This window comes from Strongylocentrotus purpuratus, unplaced genomic scaffold (assembly GCF_000002235.5).
Source record: "Strongylocentrotus purpuratus isolate Spur 01 unplaced genomic scaffold, Spur_5.0 spur5_scaffold_3, whole genome shotgun sequence".
Lineage (NCBI taxonomy): Eukaryota > Metazoa > Echinodermata > Echinoidea > Camarodonta > Strongylocentrotidae > Strongylocentrotus > Strongylocentrotus purpuratus.
Window position 1 is genome coordinate 29,128,170 of NW_022145609.1, and position 27,616 is coordinate 29,155,785.

Genomic DNA, 27,616 nt, shown 5'->3' on the forward strand with positions numbered 1-27,616 from the left:
TATCAAACATAAAATAAACAAGATTGGAGAAGGGCGGAGAAGGAAGGTAGGACATGAAAAAAAAAGAGAGAGAGAGAGATAGGTAGAGAAGGGGTGAAAAAGAATTAGCAAAAGCGAAATTGTATTCATTTTTTATAAATTTAAAACCAAATCTCAACAGATTGCAAGAAATTTGATTGGGTGATTAGTTGCCGATATACGGCTGTTGAATGACAGGTTACAATTACATGAGTTTGTCGGCGTCCGATCATTTCTCAAATGCGACTGAGTTTTTATGAAAACCCAAACGAAATGATTGCGTGAAGAAGAGGATGAATCGAGGAAAAAACGTGTTGGCGGCCCGCCCCCCCCCTCCCACTCCGTGAACGGAGGGATACCATGCGTGTTCCCAAACTCTCCGGCTCGTAACAAAAGAAAAAGGTCTACCCGTATTGACTTTACACACCGGACTTTTGCTGAAAGGGGAAGGGGTGCTGAAAAAGGCTTGTATAACAAAGGAAAAAGGTCGAACCGTATTGACTTTACACACCGGACTTTTGCTGAAAGGGGGGGGGGGTCGCTGGGAACACGCATATCTGTACCCTAAATAACACTGAGTGGGGGGGGGGGCGGGGTTGGCGGTCAGATTCAATGTACCGTAAATACTGATTCATCAGGTGATACTAACAAACACTTATTCGAAATAACCTTCTGATCTGTGTATATCGAAGACTGTTATTTTCTTTCAAGAACGATCACGACTCGTCATGACAGAAAATCATGATGATGATGACGATCCTAACAAGTTCTAAGATGACATCAGTCATCACCTTATGCTACGGTCACAAAGGTTCGTACCAACGATAATTTCGTACGAATCTCCCTGTTTTTCCATTGTCTTCCCGAATTTCCATTGTCTGAAAATCGTTCGTACGGCGTTCGCAGCAGATCGTAATGGCATTTGTGACCGAGGCTTAAGATACCTTAAACACCAGAATCATGCCGGTTCCGATCGTACCGAGGACGTAGAAGATAGCGAAGACTCGATCGACGACCAACGCGATCTGTTTCCACTCATTCTTGATTTCCTCAAACTCGTCGCTCTCTTCAAAATGAGCGCGGATGTATTTCATATGTTCGTTCATTCGTCGTAAAAGAAGGAGCTGATCTTCATCTCTCCTCTGACCACCATCTTGGGTAGAGGAGTCGTTGGGTGCAGTCACTTTCCCATTCTCGGACTTGTATCTATCCCATTCCTCTGTAAATGATAATAATGAAATCCAGGAAGAAAAGGGTGTATTCAAAAAATTAAGGTCCCATTGCGGGACAATGCGGGAAATGGTCTTGAGGTGTTCGTGGAGAATGCGGTAGATTAAATTGAGTGCCATATTTATAGACATTTTCAAAATAGTATTACTATTTAATATTCGGGCCACTATCGAGATGGAGTCATCAACAATCCGCAACCTTGGCGCAACTCACTGTATGTATTATTGCAGTTTAATTACCAAGGAGTTTTAAGAGCTGGAGTCCCAATTGGCAACAAATTATTCCAAGCAGCTGCCGTTTACTAAGGCTCCACAATAGAATCTACAGGTGTGTTTTTACCTTTGATGTCCGAAGCCGCCAAGATACTTGGAAAGCTTGATATTTGAACTAACAAGGTGAAAATCGAACAGATGATAAAATATGAATACAAAAGCCTTAATGTGGCAAACAATGTGCATAATAGCAGTTTTAATTTGTGAAAAATAGTAAAATATTACAATCCTAAAGCCTGCAATTTGACACTTTTCTGATTACTTCCGGCTCACGAAAATATAAAGTGAATTTGTTCTTGTACAGTTCTTTGTGATTTTATATGTCAGATTAGTGCCCACACGTGCCCAGTCGAGTAATTTTGATTAATATTTCAGGAAATTTTGCTCCATTTCTTTTCGCCTGCCTCCTGGTAAGGTACACACTGTGTACTGCTCGTATTTTCAGATGAGTGGTAGCGAAAAGTAATTATCATTACAAAAGCATATTTCCCTTAGTAAGAGGTCCGTTAGTTTGCAACTAGGCAGGAATATTTTGTCTACGTATCTGCAATAAAGATCCAGTTCAGCACATGCCTGGCATATTTTCTCCTGGCGGCATCGAAGATGGTACAAAGGGAATGAGCTAGATATGACTCAATCTCTTAAAACTCTTTGGTTTACATTGCGCGTCGAAACCCGCACGTGTTGCTCTAACGCAGTTCTTCGTCGAGTGAAAAGGACAAAATACCAAAATGTAATTACATGATTAATCGAGCAAACAATGCGCTGAATTACTTTTCAATGCACTAGTTGCTGCCATATGTTTGACTGGCTTAGGGATCAAATTATTGCCTCGTGTGATAAATGACGCGACGTGTTATAAAACTTAAGCCCGTTACAATTGCGGCGTATTTTGCATGACGCAGAACGGCATCAGATAGTTGCTGTCCTTCACACTTCATGCGAAAGCGACATCCTTCCGAAAGGGAATGCAAATCAAAATTGCAAGCATTGTCTTCCCAATTGCCGTTCTAGGACACCTAAACCCTGGACACCCACCCCCCCCCCGAATAACAACACCAGTCAACTACCCCTAGGACAAATACCCCCTAGGACAACTACCCCCGGATAACTGCCCCCCCCCCAGACAACTACCCCCTACGACAACCATCCTCTAGAAAAACTACCATAAGTGGTAGTTGTTCGGGGGTAATTGTCCGGGGGTAGTTGCCCGGGGGTAGTTGTCCGGAGGTAGTGTCTGGGGGTAGTTGTCCTAGAGGGTAGTTGTCATACGGGGTAGTTGTCATACGGGGTAGTTGTCTTAGGGGATAGTTGTCCTAGTGGTTAGTTGACTGGGGGTGGTTATCCGGGGGTGTATGTTCAGGGGATAGGTGTCAGGATACACCCATATGCCTTCCCAAGCTCGATCAACGCAAGTAATAACCCGATCCAAATGACACCACGTGCGTAATGGACATAAGCGCCGCGATTGATGCGCTGATTTTGAGCTGAGTGCTGCGTCATAATTAATGCGGGGACAGTTATGGTAGCGCGAGATTACGTGTTCAAGCTAGGGCGCCTTTAGACTTACGTCTACGTACTTCTTTCAGGGAGATGTCAGGATGTAGCGATAGCATACTTGTCTGTCTATTATTAAATTGATATTTACCGACAATCTGCTTCCTGACGCTTTTTCTCGGTGAAAAGGTTTTTTCGTTGGCATTGTAATCTCTCTTATCTGGAGCAAACTTCATGTTCTTGAAGTGATCAGGTTGTAGTCGTAGATACCACGCTATTTGTCCAAGAATGATCCGTTTAAGCCATCTAGGAGCTGGTCTACAGTATGGACCGCGATGATGAAGGTTGATCACTGAAACGGTGAGGAGGATGGAGATCGAGACCAAAACCATGGTAGACACGTAGTAATGACCTGTGTTTCACATCAAATCACAATACAGATTACTATTATTGGGTTATAAAATTATAATAATAGTCAATCTGCAATAGAGTTTCCACTTGAATACAATACAAAACGGCTGATTGGTTGTAACATACAACTTAATTAATAATGTACAAGATCCAACAAATGTATGAATAAAGATGAATGATATACAGCTTAATTTGACTCAATTTATACGAGCATAAATCTGAAACCTATATCAAAATATCTAGAATAGGAATTCTTTTCAAGTTAAGACCTTTTCTCTCCCCCCCCCCCCCCCAAGAAAAAACAACCCAGCTTTTAATGCTCTATAATTATTGGTGATGGTGATGGTGGTTATTTATCGGTTCTTCAATATTGTAACACATCAAAATGGAGGATATTACATCTGGACACAAGATTATAAACATTGCAATAGTGTAGTTACATTATTTACAATTAAGCAAATTTTACAATTTGAACATTTTTGAAGGTAAGACTATTTCTTTGTGACATGTGAACATATTTTGAAATGTTATATCAAAAAGGATGTCCAGCAACCTTTACAATGTTTGAAAACCGGGTACCCAGAAACTTTGTTAAAGATATTTAAGACGTATATCCAGAAACGTATTATAAAATATTCGAAAATGTATCTTACTGTTCGCAAAACGAATTTCGTATAACTATAGTGAAAAGGTGATGTAAAGGCAACGAATTGGATTTCGATGTGTAAAGGTGGTGTTCATACCTATAATGGGTACGACGCTAGATGGCGGCATTGATTGAGCAATGAGAAGTAAGAAGACTGTGAGTGAGAGAAGAACTGTAACACCAAGAGATACCTTCTCTCCCGAATCAACCGGTAGAAGGAAATCAAGAAGAGTGGTTGATGCGATCAGGATACATGGTACGAGAAGGTTGAACACGTAGTACATAGGGCGTCTGTAGGAAGAAGGACAGAATAAATTTGAAAAATAAAAATGTAGAGAAGCTGAAGAAATCGATCTTTTAGGGGCAAGATGAATGACAGTTTATTATCATATTAGGATGAATTCAAATTCATGTTGACATAATCCAACTCTATGATTGTGTAATACTTCTCCTATGATTTCTGTCTCTTCCGCAGTTCAGTTTATCAATGCTTATCTTGCTTGATCTAAATGTTTCTCAGTCTGCCTCTCGTTGTGTTTGTCACCTCTCGATCTCTCTTTCTATCTACCTGGATCTCTATCTACCTGAATTATATCTACCTGGCTCTCTCTCTCTCTCTCTCTCTCTCTCACCCACTCTCTTTCTCTCTCTCTCTCTATCTCTCTCTCTGTCTCTATCACGTTCTTTCTCTCTTCATCTCCATCTTATTCTCTTGCGATCTTCCTCTTTCTATCCCTGCAATTTCTCTTCCTCTGTCTTTTTCTCTCTCTCTCTCTCTCTCTCTCTCCACCTCCTCTATCTCTCTCTCTCTCTCTCTCTCTCTTTCTCTCTTTATTCCTCCTTCGATTTTTCGCCTCTCTACCCCTCTTTATTTTCCCTCTCTTTCTTTCTTTATTTCTTTCTCATTTGATCATTGTTTATCTCTCTATATATGTCTCGATCGCTCTTCAAAGCTAGCCTATTTTCCTAATGGTAGACTGGTGGATATAAGTCAGAATGAATCAGGAGAGCTGAGTTTTCATGCAGTTCATCGTTACTGTGCCATGGACCAGTGATGACCTTCTGGTAGAGTCGCTGCCAAGCATTATATAGCAGGTTCAAATCCCGAAGGCTTTTTCTGAATTGTTTTTAATTACAAGATCGAGCTAGCAATCTCTATTTTTTTTGTGCAAGCCAACATTTGTTTTACAGATTGAAATTATTCCCAGGAAGCGTAACATTCAAAGCTAGCTTCCCTCCTTTGATTGCCTTTTCTCTCCCTTTCTTTGATCCCCTATCTCAATCTACTCTCTCTCTCCCTCTCCCTCTCCCTCTCTCTCTCTCTCTCTCTCTTACTCTCTCCTCTCTCTCTCTCTCTCTCCCTCTCCCTCTCTCTCTCTCTCTCTCTTTCTCTCTCCTCTCTCTCTTTCTCTCTCCCTCCCTCCCTCTCTCTTCTCTCTCTCTCTCTCTCTCTCTCTCTCTCTCAATCTTCTCTATTTCTCTCAATCTTCTCTCTCTCTCCCTCCCTCTCTCTCTCTCTCTCTCTCTCTCTCTCTCTCTCTCTCTCTATTTCTTACCTCCTTATGTGTATCGTGTAGTTGACGTCATAATGCAAGATGCCAGGCGAGTCTACGTAAGACATTAGAGTAGTCTCGTGCGTTAGTCCTATCATGTCCCATTCACCGTCACTCCGAAAAACTGTCTCATCACCTGAAAACAGAGTTTATCTTCTTTATTTTAATCATCACCTTCATGATAATGATTGATATCATCATCACAATCTTTATCATCATCACCACCACCATCACCACTACCATCAACATAATTATCATCATCAACATCATGATCATCACCACCATCAACACAATTATCATCGTTATCATCATCATCATCATCATCACCACCACCACCATCACCACCACCATCAACATAATTATCATCGTTGTTATCATCATCACAATCATTATCATCAAATTATCATCATTATCAGCGTTGCCATCATCATGATCATCATCATTTCCATTATCATTTATCAGCATCATCGATATCATAATTTTCACCGTCATCATATACCGTCCTCGCCATCACCACAATCATCAACACCATAATGATCATATTCTCGTAAACATAACGCTTTGACATAAAGCCAAATGAAGTATTAAAAAAAATATATACAAAATAACAAAAGCAAGATACCTGATCTGATCCATCATCGTTATCATCAACAACATCATGATCATCACCACCGCCACCACCACCACTACCATCAACATAATTATCATCGTTATCATCATCATAATTATCATCACATTATCATCATTATCAGCGTCGCCCTCTTCACCGTCATTCCTCGCCATCACCACAATCATCAGCACCATAATGATCATGACGAAACGTCCTATGCTCGTAAACATAACGCTTTGTCATAAAGCCATAATGAAGTGGAAATAAGAAAAGCAAGATACCTGATCCATTAAGCGTCAGCTCGGATCCGTCAAGCTGCCAAGGACCAAACTTGATATGACATTTCTGATAGTCGAAAGGGAAGTTGGCAACATCAAGTTGACAGCTCGACTGGATAATAATAGGTGATGCCCAGTTTACGCGACCGTTATGATCTACCATGACGATCTTGTTGAACATGTACGGTTCATATGAGTCAGCAGCACTGCAGATGAGAAAAAAATATGGTGGTCCATTTTTTTCGGCACATTAAAAATGACACTCGTGATACTGACTACTTAAATATGATTGATTGATTTGATTTGATTTGATTTGATTTGATTTGATTTATTTTTCCGCTCAAATATCAGAAATTAAGATAACATATACAAACCATATACATGTACAAACCTTTATTATTCAAGTAACGAATACTGATATTATCTACGAAACAAAATAAGTGTACAGAGAACATTTAAGTTTGAGAATAAGACAAGACACGCCGAAGATGGACGACTGTAATTATGTTACAAGTGTATATTATAATGAGCGATAAAAAAAAATTAAAATAGATGATGAGAAAAGAAGGAAAAAATGCACGTGATGAAAAGACATTAAAAAAAGGATTTTAATGCAGGAGTAGGGCCATGTTACAGGTAGTCTATTTCTAATTCCTTAGAGAAGAAAAAAGAAATTAGCTGAGCGGAATCGGAAGGCGTGAGCAAGAAGACCAGATAGAATAAAGAAAGCAAATCAGGGCTTCGCGATGTATTTCATTTGCATAATAAAGTTTGTTTGTGCATAATTAAGTTGTTTACGCATAATTAAGGTTTTTACGCATGCTCACGATTAAGGGTTGCATACCTGGAGCTGAGTGTGGTCAGAGTGATTGGGGCAGTTGGTGTTATGCCATTTTATTTGCCGATCATGGTATATAATGGAAAGTAGTTAATGGAAGAACGACAATGAATATCATCATCACATCCACCACCACCGCCATCATCAATACCATATAATCACCATCAGTGTCATCATTTTTAATTGTTATATATTCCTGTTATTATTATTGTTATAGTTAGTTTCATCATTATTATTAGTAGTAGTACGGTGTTATTGTTGTTATTATTATTATCATCACCTTCATCATTATCATCCTCATTATTAATATCATGTTAACTGTTATTATTATTACTTGTAATACTTCTTGTATTATTACTATTTATCAGCAGTAGCAACAGCATCATCATTATCATCATCATCATCATGAAGTCATTCTTACTTGTTATAGATGACGATATCAGGCATCCAGATGAGGTCAGAGGTTATCTTGAAGCTCTTCAGTCCGTTGAAATCGGCTGGATCCCAGCGTAGAAATTCATCGGTCCAAACCTACCGTAAAACAGAATCATCGGCACATTTAAAGGATCTATATGACATCAGACGATCTCAAATTTAACTATTATATATAACCTGTTCTAGTAATTTTTCATCGTAAATCTGATGATGAAAACAACTTTCAGTCATTTTCAATCAATCAGCTGCAAAATGAGAAAAACAAATGGGCTTGGGAACACCCATTGAAATTGTTGACAATATGGGTTGCGATTACGTAATCCCTGTGACGTCAGCAGGAGAAAATAAAGCTGGCTTATATCTGAAAGAAACATGAGCATGCTGCCACGTACTGGTCATGGACTGTCTGCAACTGAGTGCATCACACAGGAACATCACAGATATCCGCGGACACGATCCCCCGGCGATCCGATTTTCAAAGAAAATAATGGCAATTGTATTAGATATAGGAATCTCAACAAAAATCATTTTTCCTGATTTAGGTTCTAAATATTGATATAAAATATAACAACTGGAATTTGTGTGTATTTAAGATTTTTAGTCCGAATCGGCTTCACTCGTAAACAATCGCACTACTGGTCAAACGTCACCACGATTCTGAGCCGATTTCGTTTTTCCTCCTCCATGGAAGCTTGACATCGATTGAAAATGAGATTTTATTAATCCTTTGACCATTCAGAACCTTAATCATTAATATTTCACAAGTTTGGATGTACACATCAAATGCTATTGGAAATTAATCAAAAATCGGATCGTCATCAGATCGTGTGGTGTACTGTGGGCTTTACATGTTGCAGTAGGGGACAAGAAGGCATTTATGCAGGGTCAGGCACACAAAATATTTTTCATGTTATTCCACAAGAGGAAGAAATTACATTCACAGCACATTATGATTGTTAATATCGTCTTATTTGGAACTCTGAGAAATGTTTTTTTTTTGTTGGGGGGGGGGGTAGGGGCTTATGAAACTGTAATAAAAGGCTGTAAGTCTTTCTGACGCGTCGATTAAAAAAAAAACAGGAATCTGATAACCACAATGATCTTAATATTTTCACTGTTTCGTAGGAGTAATAAATTCAAACAAGTAAAAAAACCTTCTTGGTCATGTACTCTCTAAAGAAAATAGAATATATCTACAAATCATTTTTTGAAAAATTCCCATCAAAATCTGAGCTGTCGCCTGTCGTAATTATAAAATTGTCATTTTTTATACATGCAGTTGATTATTTCTTTTAGAGACTGAACTGTAAATACATACTGAATTGTGACATAAGAATCTTTTCATAAGTGAAGTACGATACAATCCATGTGACTGCTTTAAAATGCGGGCATACTACTGACTCCAACGTAATGAATATTAGTACTATTATCGGGCAGTCATATGTTTATAGGTGAGATGCAGGTGTTCTATTAAGTGCTTTTATTTAAGGTAGAGAAATTAGAAGAAAAAAAAACACGTCGACGCGATGACCTATTTTCAGATGTCAAATAAATGGAAACTTCTTGCAAACATTTGAATATACGAACTCAACTTTGATCTTTAGAGAGATTTGCTTGTTGTGCCGATGTAGCTGGGAAGGATGGTGCTGGTTTATAATTAAAGTTCTAAAAGTGTTTTTATTAGAAAAAATACATCGACGCAATGACCTATCTTCATATGTCAAATAAATGAAAAATTCTTGCAATCATTTGAATATACGAACTCAGCTTTGCTTTGATCTAGTTTAGAGGGATTTGCTTGTTGTGACGATGTAGCTGGGGAGGATGGTGCTGGTTAATTACAGTTCTAGATGTGTTTTTATTGTTTTCTAGATGTCTTCAAATTTACGCATAAATGTAGAATAGCTGTACTGTTTTTTAAATTTCGTTTTATATGTAAGTTCACTTTTCATTTCATTTTCTGGACCCCAAGGAAAAACAGTTTTATCATGCTAAAATTCTGAGTTATGCAGCTATTCACTAAATTGTCAAATTTGAAGTACTCTTCTATCTTGTATGTATTATTGTTTTATATTGTGATTCTTTCAGGTCGGGATTCTTTATTAGTGAAATTTAGAAGACAAAAAATCGATATAATATCGATAGAAAGTATGTTTCTGAAGATTAATTGACAGATCAACCATGACAACCACAAACAGGAAATTGTCCGACGTAACTTTTTGCTTAATGTCACTAAAATTGACATATATTTCCATTAACTATGGCGATGATATAGTTATTTTTCTTAAAGGATTGTGTAAAACATATTTGCAACAGGGTGCATGTATATATATATATATATATATATATATATATAAACATGTTCTATAAAAAGATTATTTTTTAGTACAAAGCAATGCGTTTGATCACTTACAACTTTACGAATGTATAACTTTCTTAACGAAAATAATATCGCTAGTGACATTCGTTTGTCTCGCAATGTATGGTCAACAAGGGATCTAAAAGATCACGACGTATATCGTGTGCCGCTGCTACACTTCGTCAGGTGATAAAATATATATTGTAAGCGTGTTTTATACTCTACGGTTGGACCGTCATTAATTAGAACAATAACTTTATTATTTCGATCGGATTTTCCTCTAGTCTCTTTTTGTATCTTCTATTAAAACCAGCATATAACGGACTTCCCCTTTAACGAGAAGTAGCCGAGTTGAAAGGCTTGAGTTTCAGTTCAGTTTCAGTTTCAGTTTCAGTTTATTTTCATATTTCTCACATGTTGTATAGTACATCATTACATATAGCATGTTACATTTTGAACTCATTTTAGGATGCGTTTATACAACAAAAAAAAAAGAATGATACATAAGACTAAGTTGAATAAGGGAAGAAATATGATGGAGCCTAAAGAGAAAGCAATGCTTGTAGGTCATAGGCTCCGGAAGTTACAACAATGACATAGTCTTGTGTATATTAAAGAAAAACGTAATTTAATTAAGTTGAAACTTATTATGAAGAAACATAAACAATATTCATACACTTAGCAATATTTGTATAACATTTATGGTGCAAATACATGTATTGACTGCTTATTTGTCAGGTACGGAAAACTGTAGCCTCTCAAGCGGCAATTTCGATATTTTATGTTCCTTGACTTTGTCTCGGGGGACAACACAGATTTAAAAAAAAAAATCATCTTATTGCAGTAGTTTAATTCATTGCCCCACAAAGTATAATCTTGATACTCACATATGTAAGCCACACATTAGTCTTCAGCTGCTGTAACCTTTCATCCTGAATAATATGAAAAGATATCAATTATGAAATGATGATTGGGTTTTTATTTGCAAAGGGTATAGTTGCACATCTCTTTTTGCAGGCCGTGTTATTGACATTACCCCGTCAATACACCAGTTTACGGTTGTGTGCGCCATTTTAAACAAAGCCAATGACCTAGAGGTCATGTATTTATGCGTAAATTGAGATTGCGCCCATGCAAATTATGATGATATCACTGCCTACGCGCTGCATTGTGCGCGCACATCATCATTTGCATGGGCGCAATCTTAATTTACGCATAAATACCACTGGTCATAGTTATTGGCCCCGCTTCCGGGGCCAATGACCCGAGGTCAAATGTCTGCGCATGCGCGCTGATACAGCTGTAAACTGGTGTATTGCCAGGTCCCCATTTATCACCTGGGTGTAGAGTGATGATGACGTAGATCCTAATCAAATGATTCGTTGAAAGCGTATACGTGACCAGGCATTTATTTTGCCTAACGCGTAATTTGGGTAATGACCGGTCATTACCCAATGGTAATGACCGGTCATTAGCGATCATGTTTTGCGATCGCAATCATTGAGATTTATCGAAAATGGCTGCCGCGGAATTTAAAACGCATAATATCTAAGTTAGATCTAGGCCTAGATCGGTCATAATGTGGACCTAGAATTAGTAATATACGGACTTTGACTGAAATGAGGGTGATTTATCAAATAACAAGGATCCACGTCATAATTTTATAAAACAAATAATACAAAGCATTTTGTTCGAGCATTAGTAAAATTACCCACACTCGGTACCTTTGAAACAGTCCAACGGTACCTTGTGTGGGTAATTCTTACTAATGCCCTCACTGCAGTACATTATTTGTATATTAATGCCTTGACAAAGGACAGTAATGCCGGGTTGGGATTCGAACCCTCAACCCTGAAGTTGAGAGTCAATATCAAACGTCCACATCGAACTCTGTATTAAGCCTCAAGTCTCATTACACGTACTCGAACATGATGTATCGAGTCAATGGATATACATTACTTTCCTTTGGTACACAAAGTATTGAATGTTGGAATATAATACATGTGGATGTTGTGTGGTATAGCGGTTAATTCACTTGACTCTCAATCAAAGGGTTGAGGGTTCGAATCCCAACCCGGCACAACCGTCCCTTTGCAAGACCTTAATCCCCATTTGCCACTCTCCACCCACGACTGTACAGGTGTAAAATGCTGTAAATGGGTATCTGGCAATCGCCGGGGTAATAATAAATGCAGCGCCCGGAGGAAAAGCAGTATTAATACTGACGTGGTAACTCTCAGAAAGTGAGACTAAATTATTTTAGTAGTGGTAGTATGTCATAAATTCTTCATCAGAGGCCCGTTTCACAAAACATGCCATTAGTGACAAATGACAGTCTTTGTTATAAGATACTGAAATCCTTGCTTCCGATTGGTTATCAGCAGATTTGTCACTGTTTTTTTTCTCATTTTGTCATTGAAAAATGGCTTTGTGAAACGCCCCCCATTTATAGGGGGATCACGGAAGCAGTATGCTATGAAGTCTATATACATTTCTAATCATTCTTTATAACAGTAAGTACGTATTACAAATGAGAACGTGTTCTCGTAGTTTGTACAAAATATCGTGTATGGCATATTCAACGAATTGCTGATTGCCCATTAGGGACATTGAATGATCCACCGAACCGCGGATTGTATGCCAATGAGCGAAAAGGAATTGATTAAATTTCCAGTCTCTGAATGAAGGGAAGCTTGAAGTGTTTAAACTTTTACGATATTGTATTTTAAATATTCATAGAGTTATGAAAGCTAGAGTCTGAATCAAGGAATAGTCAACTAAAAACAGTACAGGTTATATATCCGTGAAATTATGAACAATTTAGAATCAATAATAATGATAATAATAATAATGATGATAATAATAACAATTATAATTATTAGTTATGATGATAATAATAATATTACGAATATAATAGTAATAATAAGGGCAGTTATCCCCTGGAAAATTACTCCATATAGGACAATCCCTCAGGACAATTACCAATAACTTTTCTGGTATAAGTATTGAAAATTTATCTTTATACAACCCCGGTATGAAACAAATCTACTCCGTCATAGGAAAATAAAAGTTTATGAATGTTTCTGTACAGAGCAAATTGAAGAGGAGCTCACAAGATACGTCGCACTGTGGCCAAGTTGTCTATGATTGATCGAAGCTTCAAAAAATCATAGCTTTCCTATTTCTCAGCCGATTTTGATCACAGTTTAACTAATTCAAAAGCAACTTATGATCAGGGTGGACTTCCCCTTTTATGCACAGGTGGGCAATTTTCATGGGAGTAATTGTCCTCGGGATCGTTGACCGGGGGGAGGGGGTGGGAGGTAATTGACCCAGGGTAGAATTTTCCGGGTGTGGGGGTAATTGTCCTCGTAGGTGATTATCTTTGGTTTTGTTTGATCGGGGGGGGGGTAATTGTCCTACGGGAGAATTTTCCGGGTGTGGGGGTAATTGTCCTCGTAGGTGATTATCTTTGGTTGTGTTTGATCGGGGGGGGGGGGGTAATTGTCCTACGGGAGAATTTTCCGGGGGGGGGTAATGTCCTAGACTGGTTGGGTAAGCCAACCTGTAAGCAGAGAACAACCCCCTGCTACAAGACTGCAAGACTGATATTTGAAACCACATGCCACCTGACCTCTCATCAGCAGTAATTAACATTGTCATGGCTGTGCTCTGTTTTGTAAGGATGCATAAAGTTACCAATATGAGAACTGAAATTGATTTTTGAGGGACATGAAGTGTACTTCGGTTACCTAATTATTTAGCTATTGACCCTGTCATTAAGTGTGTGTTTTTTTTTTTTAAGTAGATCGCCCTTTATACTCATGTCGAATTCAATCTGAATCTCAAATCAAACTATACGATTTTCTTTTTGATTTTTTTTTTTAAATTTTCAAATTGTTCTTTAAGGTATTACAAAGGTTTGGTATGGGGTCATGAATTTGGTTCAAATTAACATATTGGAAGCATATGCGTTCCTACAATATTCATTGATCGTTGTCCCGTTTGAAATCAAGTCTAAAGTTATGAAATTATAGATAATACACTCTTTATGTTGTATAGCGCCCTCTCAAGGTCAAGATATTAATTAAGCAATAAAACTAGGCGTTGTGGCGTGCGCCTGTAATCCAGCTAAAAAGTGGAAGTTACAAACTGATTCAGCCGAGGACGCAGGTTCGAAACTGAGTCACGTCTTTCGGATGGTGACGTTTAAAGGTCGGTCCCAGACGTAAATAATCATATCTGATTGATACACGTCTGTAAAAACCCAATACACACACACACACACACAATAAAACAATGTTTCTTGACTAAAACCGATCGATTAGCTATCCCCCTTTGGAAATTATATATCACAACTACACATTCTGAGATTTTCATGGTCGCAGCTACCATTGTACGGCCGTAGGCGCTATTTGAAATTTATTTAAAATTTACCGGGAGCACCGGTAAGTTTTTATATTCAATTTTTCTCGAAAACAGAAGTGTTTTAGGGGTTAATTTTGTTAGTGGCTATAATACATCCACAGGGGCATCCAAATATATCAAAATTGTAAAGATTCACTATCCACCCAATTTTCAAAATTTCCCTAAACTTTGTATTACCTTGTAATCGCTTATTTTCAAGACAAGTAAAATATCACATGAATCTCTGATTCCTCATTTTTTTTATTTGATGTTAAGCCATGAAAATCTTGGCCAATGTCTACTAGTTCATTTACTCATGCGGAAATAAGATGTTCCTTATCATTACATATTCATATTCTACTATAATCAAGCAGGGTTGGAAATATAATCCATTATTTGGGGAACCTTGTGGTTTGACTGAAATCTAACGATTCTATGAACAAATGATGATATACATATCTTTGGGAATTTTTATAGTAATTTATTTGTATATATAAGTATACCCTTATGCTTTGAAGCCGAATACAAATGCTGCCAAAATTAAGAATTTTTCAACTCGAAATCGTTTAAATGATGGTTCTACTACTACTATACTACTACTACTACTATTACTACTACTACTACTACTACTACTACTACTACTACTACTACTACCACTAATAATAATAATAATACTTCTACTACTACTACTACTACTACTGCTACTACTACTACTAACAATGATAATAATAATAAAAATCTAATACTACTACTACTACAAATACTACTAATACATGTACTACTACTATTACTACTACTTCTTCTTCAATTCTTTTACTACAACTTATAATACTACTACTACTTCTACGACTACTCAATCTACTACTACTACTACTACTACTACTACTACTACTACTACTACGACTACTCAATCTACTACTACTACTACTACTACTACTACAACTACTACTACAACAACTATTACTCCTACAACTACTTATACTACAACTACTACTCCTACTACTACTACTACTACTATCACTTCTACGTGTGTATAATTACTACTACTAAATTAATTATAATAGTGCTAATGATAACAATAATATTGATAATAATAATAACAATAATGATAATGATAATAATGACAAATAATAATAATGATGATGATGATGCTAATTATCATATTGAACAATGATAATAATAATAACAATAATAATAATGATAATAGGCCTAATAATTACAACCATCATTATGATAATCATATACAATCAATGTTGTATACTAAACGCTATACTTTTATTTCCACAGCCTTAGCCGAGCCACCCTGAGGACTGCTGAGAGGACCGTACAATGCTCTTTTTTCAAAATGAATTGCTGGTTTTATCGAGAGTACTTTCGTGAAATAATAAGGAAGAACAGGGCTTGGTTCGCTTACCGATATGACTCTTCTAACAATGTTGATCCTGAAAGGATTATGCTTTTTTTTTTAATGTTCACATTTGTTATCCGCTATACCTATTTAAAATAAAATTGCCACATATTGTTACAAAATTGGATTCTATATGTTCTCCTTTAGGGGGCGTGGGGTTAGAAAAAAAGAGTACATGAACTTACCATATTAAGAATTTGAGAAACAAAAAACTTCATTTGTACATTGGTGGGTGTAGACTCGTTGATAACTGGTCTGATTTGTCTGTTATAAGGGTCCTCTCCGTGAAACAACTCCTTAATTAACTTCTTGGTCAGCAGACCGCATCTTCCTACATGAGAGATAAAATAATAACGCAGAAAGAAAAGGGAATCATTTACCTTTTAAGACACAAAGCAATAATTATTTGTATAGTTTGGTTTTACGCAGTAACAAGATAAGATAAATGTTCGCTTTTACGATGTCGATGTATTTAGACTTACATCGCAGTAGGAAAAGGAATCATTTACCTTTTAAAGGTACTATGTCCCATTTGCAGGCCAAAAAAAAATGAAAAAGTTAAATTCCAACTGCATTTGAAAGATAATACTAATTTAGAACTTCCCTAAAAAAGGTGGGGCTTGAAAATGTCTTCAAGTGGGAAAATAACGACTATTAGTTGTCAAATCGACTTTAGGGCTATAGAGCCCCAAAGTAATAGTCTTGATTTTCAGACAATTGTACCGAATGGTCATACGTTTTATGCTGCGCAAAGATTCAATCAGTTTAATCTTGGCCATCACAATAAGTGGATTATTGATATAGACAAATACTCATGTACCCTTTACAGCTCTTTTCATGTATGTTATTACCAAAGAAGAAAAAATGCCAGTCAGTCACTCAATAGTGTCTGACAGTGAAGTCTAGCAAGTAAACAGGTTTCCTTGCATAATTTGAATATGAGGACACTGCTAACCTTTAAATTTCACAGATAGGACATACATGACATATTCATAATTCTTGCAAAGTTCTACAGAATTTGAGGTTGGCTGCAAAAGGGACATAGTACCTTTAAGACGCAAAGCAAGTAAGTATTTTACAGTTTAGTTTCACGCAGCAACGGGAGAACATATATATTCGCTTTAATAGACGGTGTCAATGTATTTATGACTTACATCATGTTCAGTTGATGTTAACATTCTCAGACGATTCTTACTGGCCAAACATCAATAAACGAACGTGACGATCGAATGATTCTGAGGGTGTTCAGAATCATTCGATCGTCACGTATAGTCCTACATCTGTCAAGGACTCATCTTAAAGCCCCACCGCACTACTTACAGTTACATGCGCCCTCTATATAGCAAACAATGCTTAATTGCTGCCTGTTGGTCCCCCATGATCCTCTTTTTCTTATGTTAATTGAGAGCTAATTTGATGTGATAACCACCTGTCAGTGACCTTGCAGAGAGGTTTTATGCCCCTGGCTAAACTGGTATAGACGGGCTTTAAAGCTCATGTAATGCCTCCAATTAGCACGTTGCTAAACACATTTTCTCATTCAATCTTAAATGAAGTGACATTAATTGGCAGTATGTTCCTTTACACCATAAATATATAGATAAGAATGGTTTATAGATTATATTTGGTATTGATTTATTTCCAGACATAGCCATAATAATCGTAAGTCATAACACACAGGGGTTCTTCGTCCATCATAACGCTTCACTCGTAGGTTTATGATACATTGCGATGAACATGATGAATTTCATCTCAATAGTGTACCTCTTCTTCACGTACTAATGAATCCACACTCTTAAGGTTATTTTAACGAGCGTCAACCAGGACAAGATTGATATTCTTCAGCAAAATATTGCATACTTTCCTTTCCTTGGAGCGGTTCTCCCTTTTCTTACTTTAAGCATGTTATGAGAGCAAGCGACAAGAACCACACGAGATGCAAGCGGGTGACAAAAAGTCCGCAGGCGTGGGGCCCCTATACATGTATAGCAGCTATTGAGCTGTTAAAGTCGCACATACGGTGTCACATACAAATTAATTTCTTTAATAGCCAGGTTATACCAGGGAAGAGAACTATATGAATACATAGGTCAGTGCTACTGCCAATTACATCGTTTGAACTTTCATTGTCATGATTTAGAGTCCTCGACTATACATTTCGTATATTGTCTGTATATTCTGTATATATATATATACATATGAAATATTGTATCAAACCATATTATATTCATGAAAATGTATGATGAAAAAAAGAAAAATGCAGAAACCAATAATTCAAATCACATACATTGTATAACGTTTTGTTTTCTTTCTTTTTTCATAGGTGCATAAATAACTTAAAGATTTTTTTTTTTTAAATCTTGTATTGTAAATGTATTTATGATAACTTTTTCTTTAAAAAAAAGCTAGGGGTGGAAATTATTGTATATATGGTCTACTACTTATCAGTTATTACCATACTCTCCAAAGCCTAAATAACACTAGAATATTATATAATGTTGTTATTATCTTGATGTGGAAATAAATAATTTAAATTAAATACATTTTTAATTGATTTCTTTCTTAATCACCCCTATACTAATCCATTCTTTTAAAATTAGGTCGTGTTCAAATCCTCTTCCTACATTCGATAAGTTGGCTCAGGATATTTCTGCTTTTATCAGAGTTGTGACAGTTTTTGTTTGAGACGTAAACTTAATGTTTGGAATGAATTATCATGTTGATCTTGACGAAATTTAGTACAGTATATATTCCAACATCTCGCAACGGCTCTATTCACTAACAAAGAATAGTGGCTACCGTATGTATTAAAGGGCAACCCAACCCTTGTAATAAGTTGCTTTGTATGAAAGCAAACAATAACACAAACGGAATGGCAAAGGTTTAACACCAATCAGAATCAGACCAATAGTAAGGAAGTTATGAATGTTTGAAATATACGATCACTAAGTCTATGCAAATCTCAAATTGTTAGTTTGTATTGGTCAGCGGATTGTGACGTAGGACGTGGATAACTCTCCCATTTGCCGTGTACAAAAACATCATTAATTTCTGTCTTTCCCGAAAGTTCCTTCTCCCTTGGGGCACTACCTAAAATAGATTATAGATAGCATTTTACTATAGGTCCTCTAAAAAGAATAGGAACTGCTGAGCCAGGAATTTTTTAATTGTTATAATTTTAGTCATTTTATATGTTGGCACTGATGGGAAAGTAGTCCGGCACTACATCACATTGACATTAATTACTGCTTCAGTCAATTTGAAGTGCCCATAATGATAGTGATTACAACTTTCAAAAGTTCATATCTTTCTCATATTAAGTCAGATTTAATTGAAACTTTCATCAGTTTGCTTCTCTGATTGTGTTTGCTTTCTTTTATACATACATGTCACCGGACTGTCGACCACAAGGCAGGTCCGCGGTTCGAGTCCCGCACCGACACTAATGTCCTTTGGCGAGACATGATCTACATTGATCCACACCCAACCCAGGTGAATGGGTACCTGGCATGAATTAATTCCTTGAAATGCTGGAGCGCCGTATGGCAGCCGTGCTAAAGCCAGGGTAATAATCGGGAGCGCCAGGAGTGTCAAATCTGACAGACATGAGCGCTATACATGAACCCACTATTATTATGATTATTATTATAATTATTTGACAAAGAGCATTTCGAGAATGTTAATGTATTTATACCACAACACTTTGAAAGGTCATAACATGTTCATGTAAGACCTTCTCAATGACAGGTAGTATATTGAAAGCACCAATATGGTTCTTGTCCAACTAAAATAATGGACGGCTCAATCAGATTAATAATAATAATAATATTTAGCTTTTATATAGCGCTTATCACAAATGTCTCGGATCCAGGATTTCTTAGGGGAGGGGGCCCACTTTTTTTTTTTTTTGCTACCGAAAATTTGAAAATCGCGCCGGCCGAAAAGTCGCTCAGTGGGGGGGGGGGGGGGGGGGGGGGGGGTAGTGAGCACTTTTTTTCTTCTGATCCTCGAAAAAAAATTCATTTGCACCCCCCCCCCCCCTTGAGCAGGGGGGCCCAACCCCCAAAAAGGTAAAAATCACGTGATTTTACATGATTTTTTTCTCAAGGGGGGGGGGGGGGGCCGGATCCGCCACTGCTATTACCCCGGTCATTGGATTCAGTGCTTGCCCGCACATGACAGGAGTCAAAACATCGTTGTTTCGAAGCTTCAAATTAATTCGACGTGACCAGGATGGGAAAATACACGGCAGAAACCTATTTATTAAATTAACATATTTCTGTTTCTTTGAAAAAGTAAAAGATCATTAACTAGTTCGCTTTATGAGTTTCCGATCATTATTAGAGCTATGGTGATCATAATGACTGATATCAATTATAACAACCGCAGCAACTATTACTCGCAATAGTATTAGTAGTAATAGAACAAGTAGTATAATAATAGTAGTATTAGTAGTAGTAGTAGTAGTAGTAGTAGTAGTAGTAGTAGTAGTAAAAGTAGTAGTAGTAGAAGTAGTAGTAGTAGTAGTAGTAGTAGTAGTAGTAGTAGTAGCAGTAGTAGTAATAGTAGTAGTATAATAATTTTTAAAAATGTACATAAATAGTATAATAAAAATCGTCCTTGTTTTCACGAAGTGACGGTAGTGAGGAAAATCGTAACGCAAAGTGAATGCAATTTTTTTTCACTACCGTCACTTCGTGAAAACAGCGACGAAATTATTATAATCATCCTCATCAAAACCATAATGATAATACCACTAATGTTCAGGCTGAACACAAACCAATAGACTACGTAACAATACACGGAGATAACGGTACACTAACTTGTAAACATGGGCTCTAATAATTTAGAACGAAGATTTGGATTCCGAAGGACATTAATACTGATACACCAGGGGCCCGTTTCACAAAGCCTCTTTTCAATGGCAAATGAAAAAAAAACAGTGACACATCTGCCGACAACCAATCAGAAGCAAGGATTTCAGTAGCTTATAACTAAAACTGTCATTTGTCACAGATGACATGTTTTGTGAAACGCACCCCAGACCTCAAACTTCAAATGACCAAAATTACGCAATTTGTTTACATGGAGGTACATATATTTATTTAAACGTTTACAAAAAAAGTTTTCGGCTAGACTAAAAGATTCCTTACAGACAAGAAGAACAGTGCTACTGATACTGAGTAATTAGGCCAAATAAAAAAAAAAATGTTTAGCGTCCTGCCTTTTTGAAAAATAGGAAGGAGGAGGAGGCCCTTTTTTTCTTCTTTTTTTTCTTCAAAATGGCCGCTCAAAATGGCCGGGTGGTACATTTTCCCTGACAGTCGGGCTATTTTTCAAGATGGCCGTCGGCATTAAAAAAAAAACTTGTTTTAAATCAGAAATAGATCATTTTAGCAGTGTTTTTCATGTTTGTTTTTCTTTAAAAATTATTTCATTAATGAAACAATAAAAATTATATAATTATTATTTTTTTTTAATTTAAGAAAAGGAGGCGGCCCCAAGCGGGCGTGGACGCTAAACATGAAAAATTGTTTTACTTGGCCTCAGTTATCAGTCCTATATACAGTACAAGAGGCCTAGTATTCTTTCTCAACAGAAGCAATGGCATTCAATATACAGCCTGCCTTCAACGCCCGTCTTATCATGATTCATGCTTTAAAAACCAAATCAGCGCTGGGCGGGGAGGGGGCGGTAAGACAGCTGGCAGAACTCAATGCTACAAGTATAATTACGAGGGTACTTATGTTAGATAGGATGGTACAAGCAAAAAAATATGACCGGATTCTTATATAATTATGTCAATATATGTGTTATTTATGTATACATGGGTGTCGATCCCGGGGGGGGGGGGGGGGGGGATGGGGGGGGGGGATATATCCCCCCCCCCCCCAATATTTGAGGTGGGGGGATGGCCTGTACAATCATCCCCCCCCCCCCCCCAATAATTCACCATCAACAAAAAAAAAAAGAAGAGAAAAATAAATGATGAGAGCCCGATTAGAGTAGTTAATGGTTATTGCTCGCAAGACGACCATCAATATTCACATTTTGCTATCTCATTTTCATCATACATACATATATACCAAGTAAATGAGACAACCGTATATGAGACGAGAATAAATTGAATTCTCGCTCATACGGCTTCATCAGGAATTGATAAATTTATTCAATTTGTTCAATCAACAGCATCATAGAAATGCAGTGCGCCAAATGCAAAGACGCAGCGTTAAAAAGCAACGAGCTAAATGTTAAGCGCGTGAGCGAAAAAGTAGCAATCTGCAATGCATATCAGACAATCCTGGACAGTGTAAACATAGATGAACTCTGTGACGAACTCGTGATGAGATAGGAGACAAGGAGAAAGCTTCCGCGCTTCGCGCGGGGGCGGGGAAACTGAATTCAGACAAGGATTAAGAGTCGAGAATGGTACATCGAATCGTCTTCTTTCTTTAATAATCTAATAAAACGTCAGAGCTTCCGCGCTTCGCACGGAGAATGGCTGAATTCAGACAAGGATTAAAGGTAATACAAAGTTTTGGGAAATTTTGAAAATTGGGTGGATAGTGACTCTTTACAATTTTGATATAATATTTGGATGCCCCTGTGGATGTATTATAAGCACTAGAAAGTTTAGCCCCTAAAACACTCCTACTTTCGAGAAAAATTGAATATAAAAATTTACCGGTGCTCCCGGTAAATTTTTATAAATTTCACATAGCACCTACGGCTGTTCAATGATAGCTACAACCATGAAAATCTCACAATAGGTAGTTGTGATACATAATTTTCAAACGGGAATAGCTAATCGGTCGATTTTAGTCAATAAACATTGTTTTATATTAATATCTTGACCTTGAGAGGGAGCTATACAACATAAAGAGTTTATTATTTACAATTTTATAACTTAAGACTCGATTTCAACTGCGACAACGGTCACTGAATATTGTAGGATCGCATTGGCTTCCAATAAGTTCATTTGCACCAAATTCAAGACCCCATACCAAAACTTTGTAATACCTTTAAGAGTCGAGAATGGTACAACGAATCGTTTTCTTTCTTTAATAATCTAATGAAACGGCAAACGGGGAAACTGAATTCGGACAAGGATTTAGAGTCGAGAAAGGTACAACGATCGTCTTCTTTCTCTTATAATTAAATGAAACGTCAAAGCTTCCGCGCTTCGCGAGGGAGGGGGTGGTTAACTAAATTCAGACAAGGATTAAGAGTCGACAATGGTACATCGAATCGTCTTCTTTCTTTAATAATCTAATAAGACGTCAGAGCTTCCGCGCTACGCGCGGACAAGGGGACCTGAATTTAGACAAGGATTATGAGTCGAGAATGGTACAACGAATCGTCTTCTTTCTTTAATAATCTAATGAAACGTCAAAGCTTCCGCGCTTCGCGAGGGAGGGGGTGGTAAACTAAATTCAGACAAGGATTAAGAGTCGAGAATGGTACATCGAATCGTCTTCTTTCTTTAATAATCTAATAAAACGTCAGAGCTTCCGCGCTACGCGCGGACAAGGGGACCTGAATTTAGACAAGGATTATGAGTCGAGAATGGTACAACGAATCGTCTTCTTTCTTTAATAATCTAATGAAACGTCAGAGCTTCCGCGCTACGCGCGGAGGAAGGGGAACTTGATTCAAACAAAGATGAAGAGTCGAGAACGGTCCAACGAATCGTCTTCTTTCTCTAATAATTTAATGAAACGTCAAACTTCCGCGCTTCGCGGGGGAGGGGGGAAATTCCCCCTCGATCCCTGCATGCACCCAACCCCCTAGGAAGCGCGCTTCGCGTGCTCACTACCGCCCCCTCCCTAAAATGAAATCTTATTCTATCTCTTGGTTGATTTGATCCATTGCCGAAAATATTTTGGCACCTATCATCCCCCCCAACCACGGATACAAATCGACACCCTTGGTTGTATGTATACATTAATGTATTAATTTGTAGAGGTCGGGAACCGATCTTAGGTACGACCATGGAAGGATCCATGGTATGACAAACTATTATTGATGGGTACTTGATTGGGTAGTAAATAGTAATGATTAAACCAGTCAACCATCCTTGTATGTCACATCGTAAATAAAGTAATTGCGAACAGGGGACTTCAAACGTTATGTCATGTCATTGATACACTGACCTCACTGTTGAACAGTCGTTCAAGAGCGAAGAAAATGCACTTAAAAATTGAAGGCAAACATAATTAAATACATGTACTCTCTTGATTAGATTCCTAACGAGGTCATGTTATGAAATGGAAAGTGAAAGGCCCAAACATTATATGCCCGGAAATTAGAAATGACAGCTGCAGTATCTGAAGATAACATTTTATTTCACGCATTGGACCTATAAACCTAGTTCGCGAACCTCCGGGAGGAGTTGTAATTAATAGGTCACTGGGTTATATTTTGAATTGATTACTGATAAATAACAAAAATTAAAAAAATTGTTCATGGTTTGTTAAAAATTGAAAATGATATTTCAATTTGTATATACTTATGTATTACTTCCGAGAGCCTGAAACTTTGAAAAATAAATGATTCTTTATAATTCCTAACATGCAAGCTTGGGCTTGGTGCGGCAATGAAAGTTACTCTTATGTTCCCTTTGCTTTTTAATTAAGATGTTTTTTTACATTGCAGGGGCGGATCTAGCTTTTTGCGAAAATCGCGCCGTTTACTTTTTTTTCTTCTTCACTTGACCGCCCAATGGGTGGGGGGCGTAAACCGCCGACCCCCACCCTATATCCGCCCCTGCATTGAGTGAATGCATTCAATTGAGTAGATATTATTAGATATGAACGCATGCTCTGCAAGGGCGACCACACTTGTTATGTCCCCGTTTGCCTTTGCTCGACGATTGAACAAATTAGATACTGATACTGATACTGATATTGATACCGATGCATTGAGAGTGTGTGTTGGAAGTACACGTATCATCTTGTCCGACCGACCGTCAAAAACAATGCATAAGTCACTTGGTAGGTCGAGGATGAGATCAGAACATTAAAAAGTACTAATTATCATTCGGAGGATAGAAAGTACAGTTTTACACATCTTTTTCTATTTTATTGGTTTCTCTTCCTAATTAAGTACCATCAGAATAAATACACTCTAAATATATTTATGGTAAGCATGAATCCGATGACCGGGGTAATAATATATATAGTATATATAATAATTTAAATCTGTAAAGTGCATTGAGAGGGCCTGCGGCCCTGAAATGCGCTATATAAGGACAAACTATTATCATTATTATTTTGGGACTGTGATCTTTAATGAAATTTGATTTCTCGTAATGCTGATCCTAATTTTTGTGTTGAAAGTTTTACTATGGTTTAACTATGAAGAAGAAATGCAACAATTAAGATGAATTATCATGTGGCCAATCAAATTAAAGAAAGGTAAACGGTTATTGTAGTGATGTATACAGAGAAAATAAGCATTAATATTAAAATTATATATAATCAAAAGATAAAATGTGAAAATCTCGTCAGCAACTTATTCATATCTGGATTTCTTTATATAACTGGCCATTGATTTTTGTATATGGAAATGAGAGTATTCACAATTATTGATGAAAGGTTATTCCAAGAGACTTAATTCAGGCCAAGATGATATTAGAGGGAATTCATATAGAAACCCACGGGAAAATCTATTAAACATGTCATGGGACAAACTGACCCAAATTAACTGTTCTTTCAATTCCTGGTATGCGAACAAAATAAATGATAACTATTATTACAGCCGGCCTTTGAGAGAAAACCCCGATTACATCGCAAATGAGATTCGGCACCTTTTCATCCCAAAGGTTCTCGTATTAGTGTTAAACGAATGATCTTTATGATGAGTGTACCATACGTGACCAGTAACGTGAGTTGATTACAAGTCATTAATAACCAATTTTCTCTCATTCTTCATGTTTTTTTTTTAAATTCTCTCATACATCCCATCTCATACATTTATAATCAGTCCATGCATTGACGACACTCATGTATACGTGTGTTGTAGACGCGAGTCGATTAACAAGACAATTCTAAGGTTAAGGTTAATCAATCGATAAATATTTATAACCATGTAACGCATTATTTTTTTTCAGATGTATTTTATTACACATTATTTTTTCAACATGTACATTCATTTGTTATCCACCCTTCCTACTCTTACTCTCAACGGTAATGGATGGGCAGGAATTAATTCCTTGAAATGCTAAAGCGCCGCAGTGGCTGCCTTGCTAAAAGCCAGGGTAATAATCGGGGCAGCGCCAGGAGCGTCACAACGTGACGGACAAGTCATGTGCGCTATTATAAGAAGCCACCATTATCATTATTATTATTAAACATTGATGCTGATGTATTTAAAGGTACACTGTCCTACTTGTAGCTACTTGCTCCCTCTATATAGAAAACTTCCCCAATCGGTGCCTGTTGGTCCCCCATGATCCTCTTTTTCTTATGTTGAATGAGAGCTGAGTTAATGAGACACTGTCACAGTGACCTCGCTGGCTCGCTGCGTGGTCTAATCCCTTCTGGCTGAAGTAGTAAAGCCTGCCTTTAAACGTCGGGTGAAACAAACCTTTGCGTACGGTCGATATCTTTTTTTAAATAAATTGATTTTTAACATCTTCTTTTACCTCTCTTTGCCCGTAATATAAATTGTATTTAGGAACCAGAAACAAGCGGCTGTGCATGTGGGAAGTCTGAAAAAGTGGAGCCCCCCCCCCCCCCAACAAAAAAGAGCCTTTAATAGTATACTGACAGATGACTTCAACCTTACAATGCAAATCAAAATTTAACCAGTGTAACTATAAATCATAAAATCTGTATTATTTTATTTATTTAGTGAGCCTTACTTCCACTTATCTCGTTTTTTGTGGGGCCGCCTGTGGTACCAGGAATGTGTAGGGCCTCCTAGCCCCCCCCCCCCCCCCCAAAAAAAAAAAAAACCTGGCTACCCCGTTGAGTAACGACAACGAGCATGAAGAAGACAGAATGGCGCCTTTACACAAAGCTTGTACCGCGAGTAGCAATACATTGATTGCAGAATGATAACGTTTAACGTAAATAAAATTCATGTATACGAGGAAAGTTTATCAAGACCATCGAATAATCACTCAACACCTATTACATATCTTCCAAGACCATTCGACAAAATTATGTAGTATGATTTCAAGATAACGGTGAAATATTATGACAAAAAAAAAACAAACAAAAAAGGTCTTGGAAGTGAATATAAACAAAATGAGTTACAACCTGGTACGACAGTATTTTATATTTTATTTTGAAATGTCACTTTCCCGTTTTATACAATGCTTACCTTAATCAGAGACCCTAATAAACAAAATTAATGACAATACTGTTCTAGAATTTTAAAAATACAAAAGATAAATAAACAGGGGGTTATGTGGCCATAAACATTCCGAAATGTATAACCTTTGTATGTGGTGTAGAAAATAATCGTTTGATAGAAAACGATAGAGATTTTTCAGGAATATGAAGTTGAAAAAATAGACACTTACCTTGGTTCGAAAGCAATAGTAATAAGGCAAGTTTGAAGATAAGCATCTTCATGTTGGACGGGTTGTTATTTTTATGTTGCTCCTTTCAGATCGAAACTGGTTCTAATAGATTAATCCAACTTTC

General features: G+C 37.2%; 1 protein-coding gene across 1 annotated transcript; it reads right to left on the reverse strand.

Annotated features, from left to right (window-relative positions):
• Positions 1 to 606: 606 nt before the first annotated feature.
• Positions 607 to 27,544, reverse strand: LOC757171 (neuronal acetylcholine receptor subunit alpha-7-like). Its single transcript, XM_030995874.1, has 9 exons — positions 27,493 to 27,544; positions 16,148 to 16,293; positions 11,035 to 11,079; positions 7,775 to 7,884; positions 6,519 to 6,721; positions 5,631 to 5,763; positions 4,172 to 4,365; positions 3,169 to 3,429; positions 607 to 1,237 (listed from the first exon to the last, which is right to left on the reverse strand). Exons 1-9 carry the CDS (start codon positions 27,542 to 27,544, stop codon positions 954 to 956), a joined length of 1,428 nt encoding a protein of 475 aa, XP_030851734.1. The 3' UTR covers positions 607 to 953.
• Between the last annotated feature and the right edge of the window lie 72 nt (positions 27,545 to 27,616).

Bases quoted from the DNA above. Each gene is read 5' to 3' on its own strand.
- LOC757171 (XM_030995874.1), bottom strand. From the start codon at position 27,544: ATGAAGATGCTTATCTTCAAACTTGCCTTATTACTATTGCTTTCGAAC. The intron at 16,294-27,492 runs GTAAGTGTCTAT...TCTCTCATGTAG, and splicing joins ACTATTGCTTTCGAACCAAG to GAAGATGCGGTCTGCTGACC. The intron at 11,080-16,147 runs GTAAGTTCATGT...CATATTATTCAG, and splicing joins TTTCTCAAATTCTTAATATG to GATGAAAGGTTACAGCAGCT.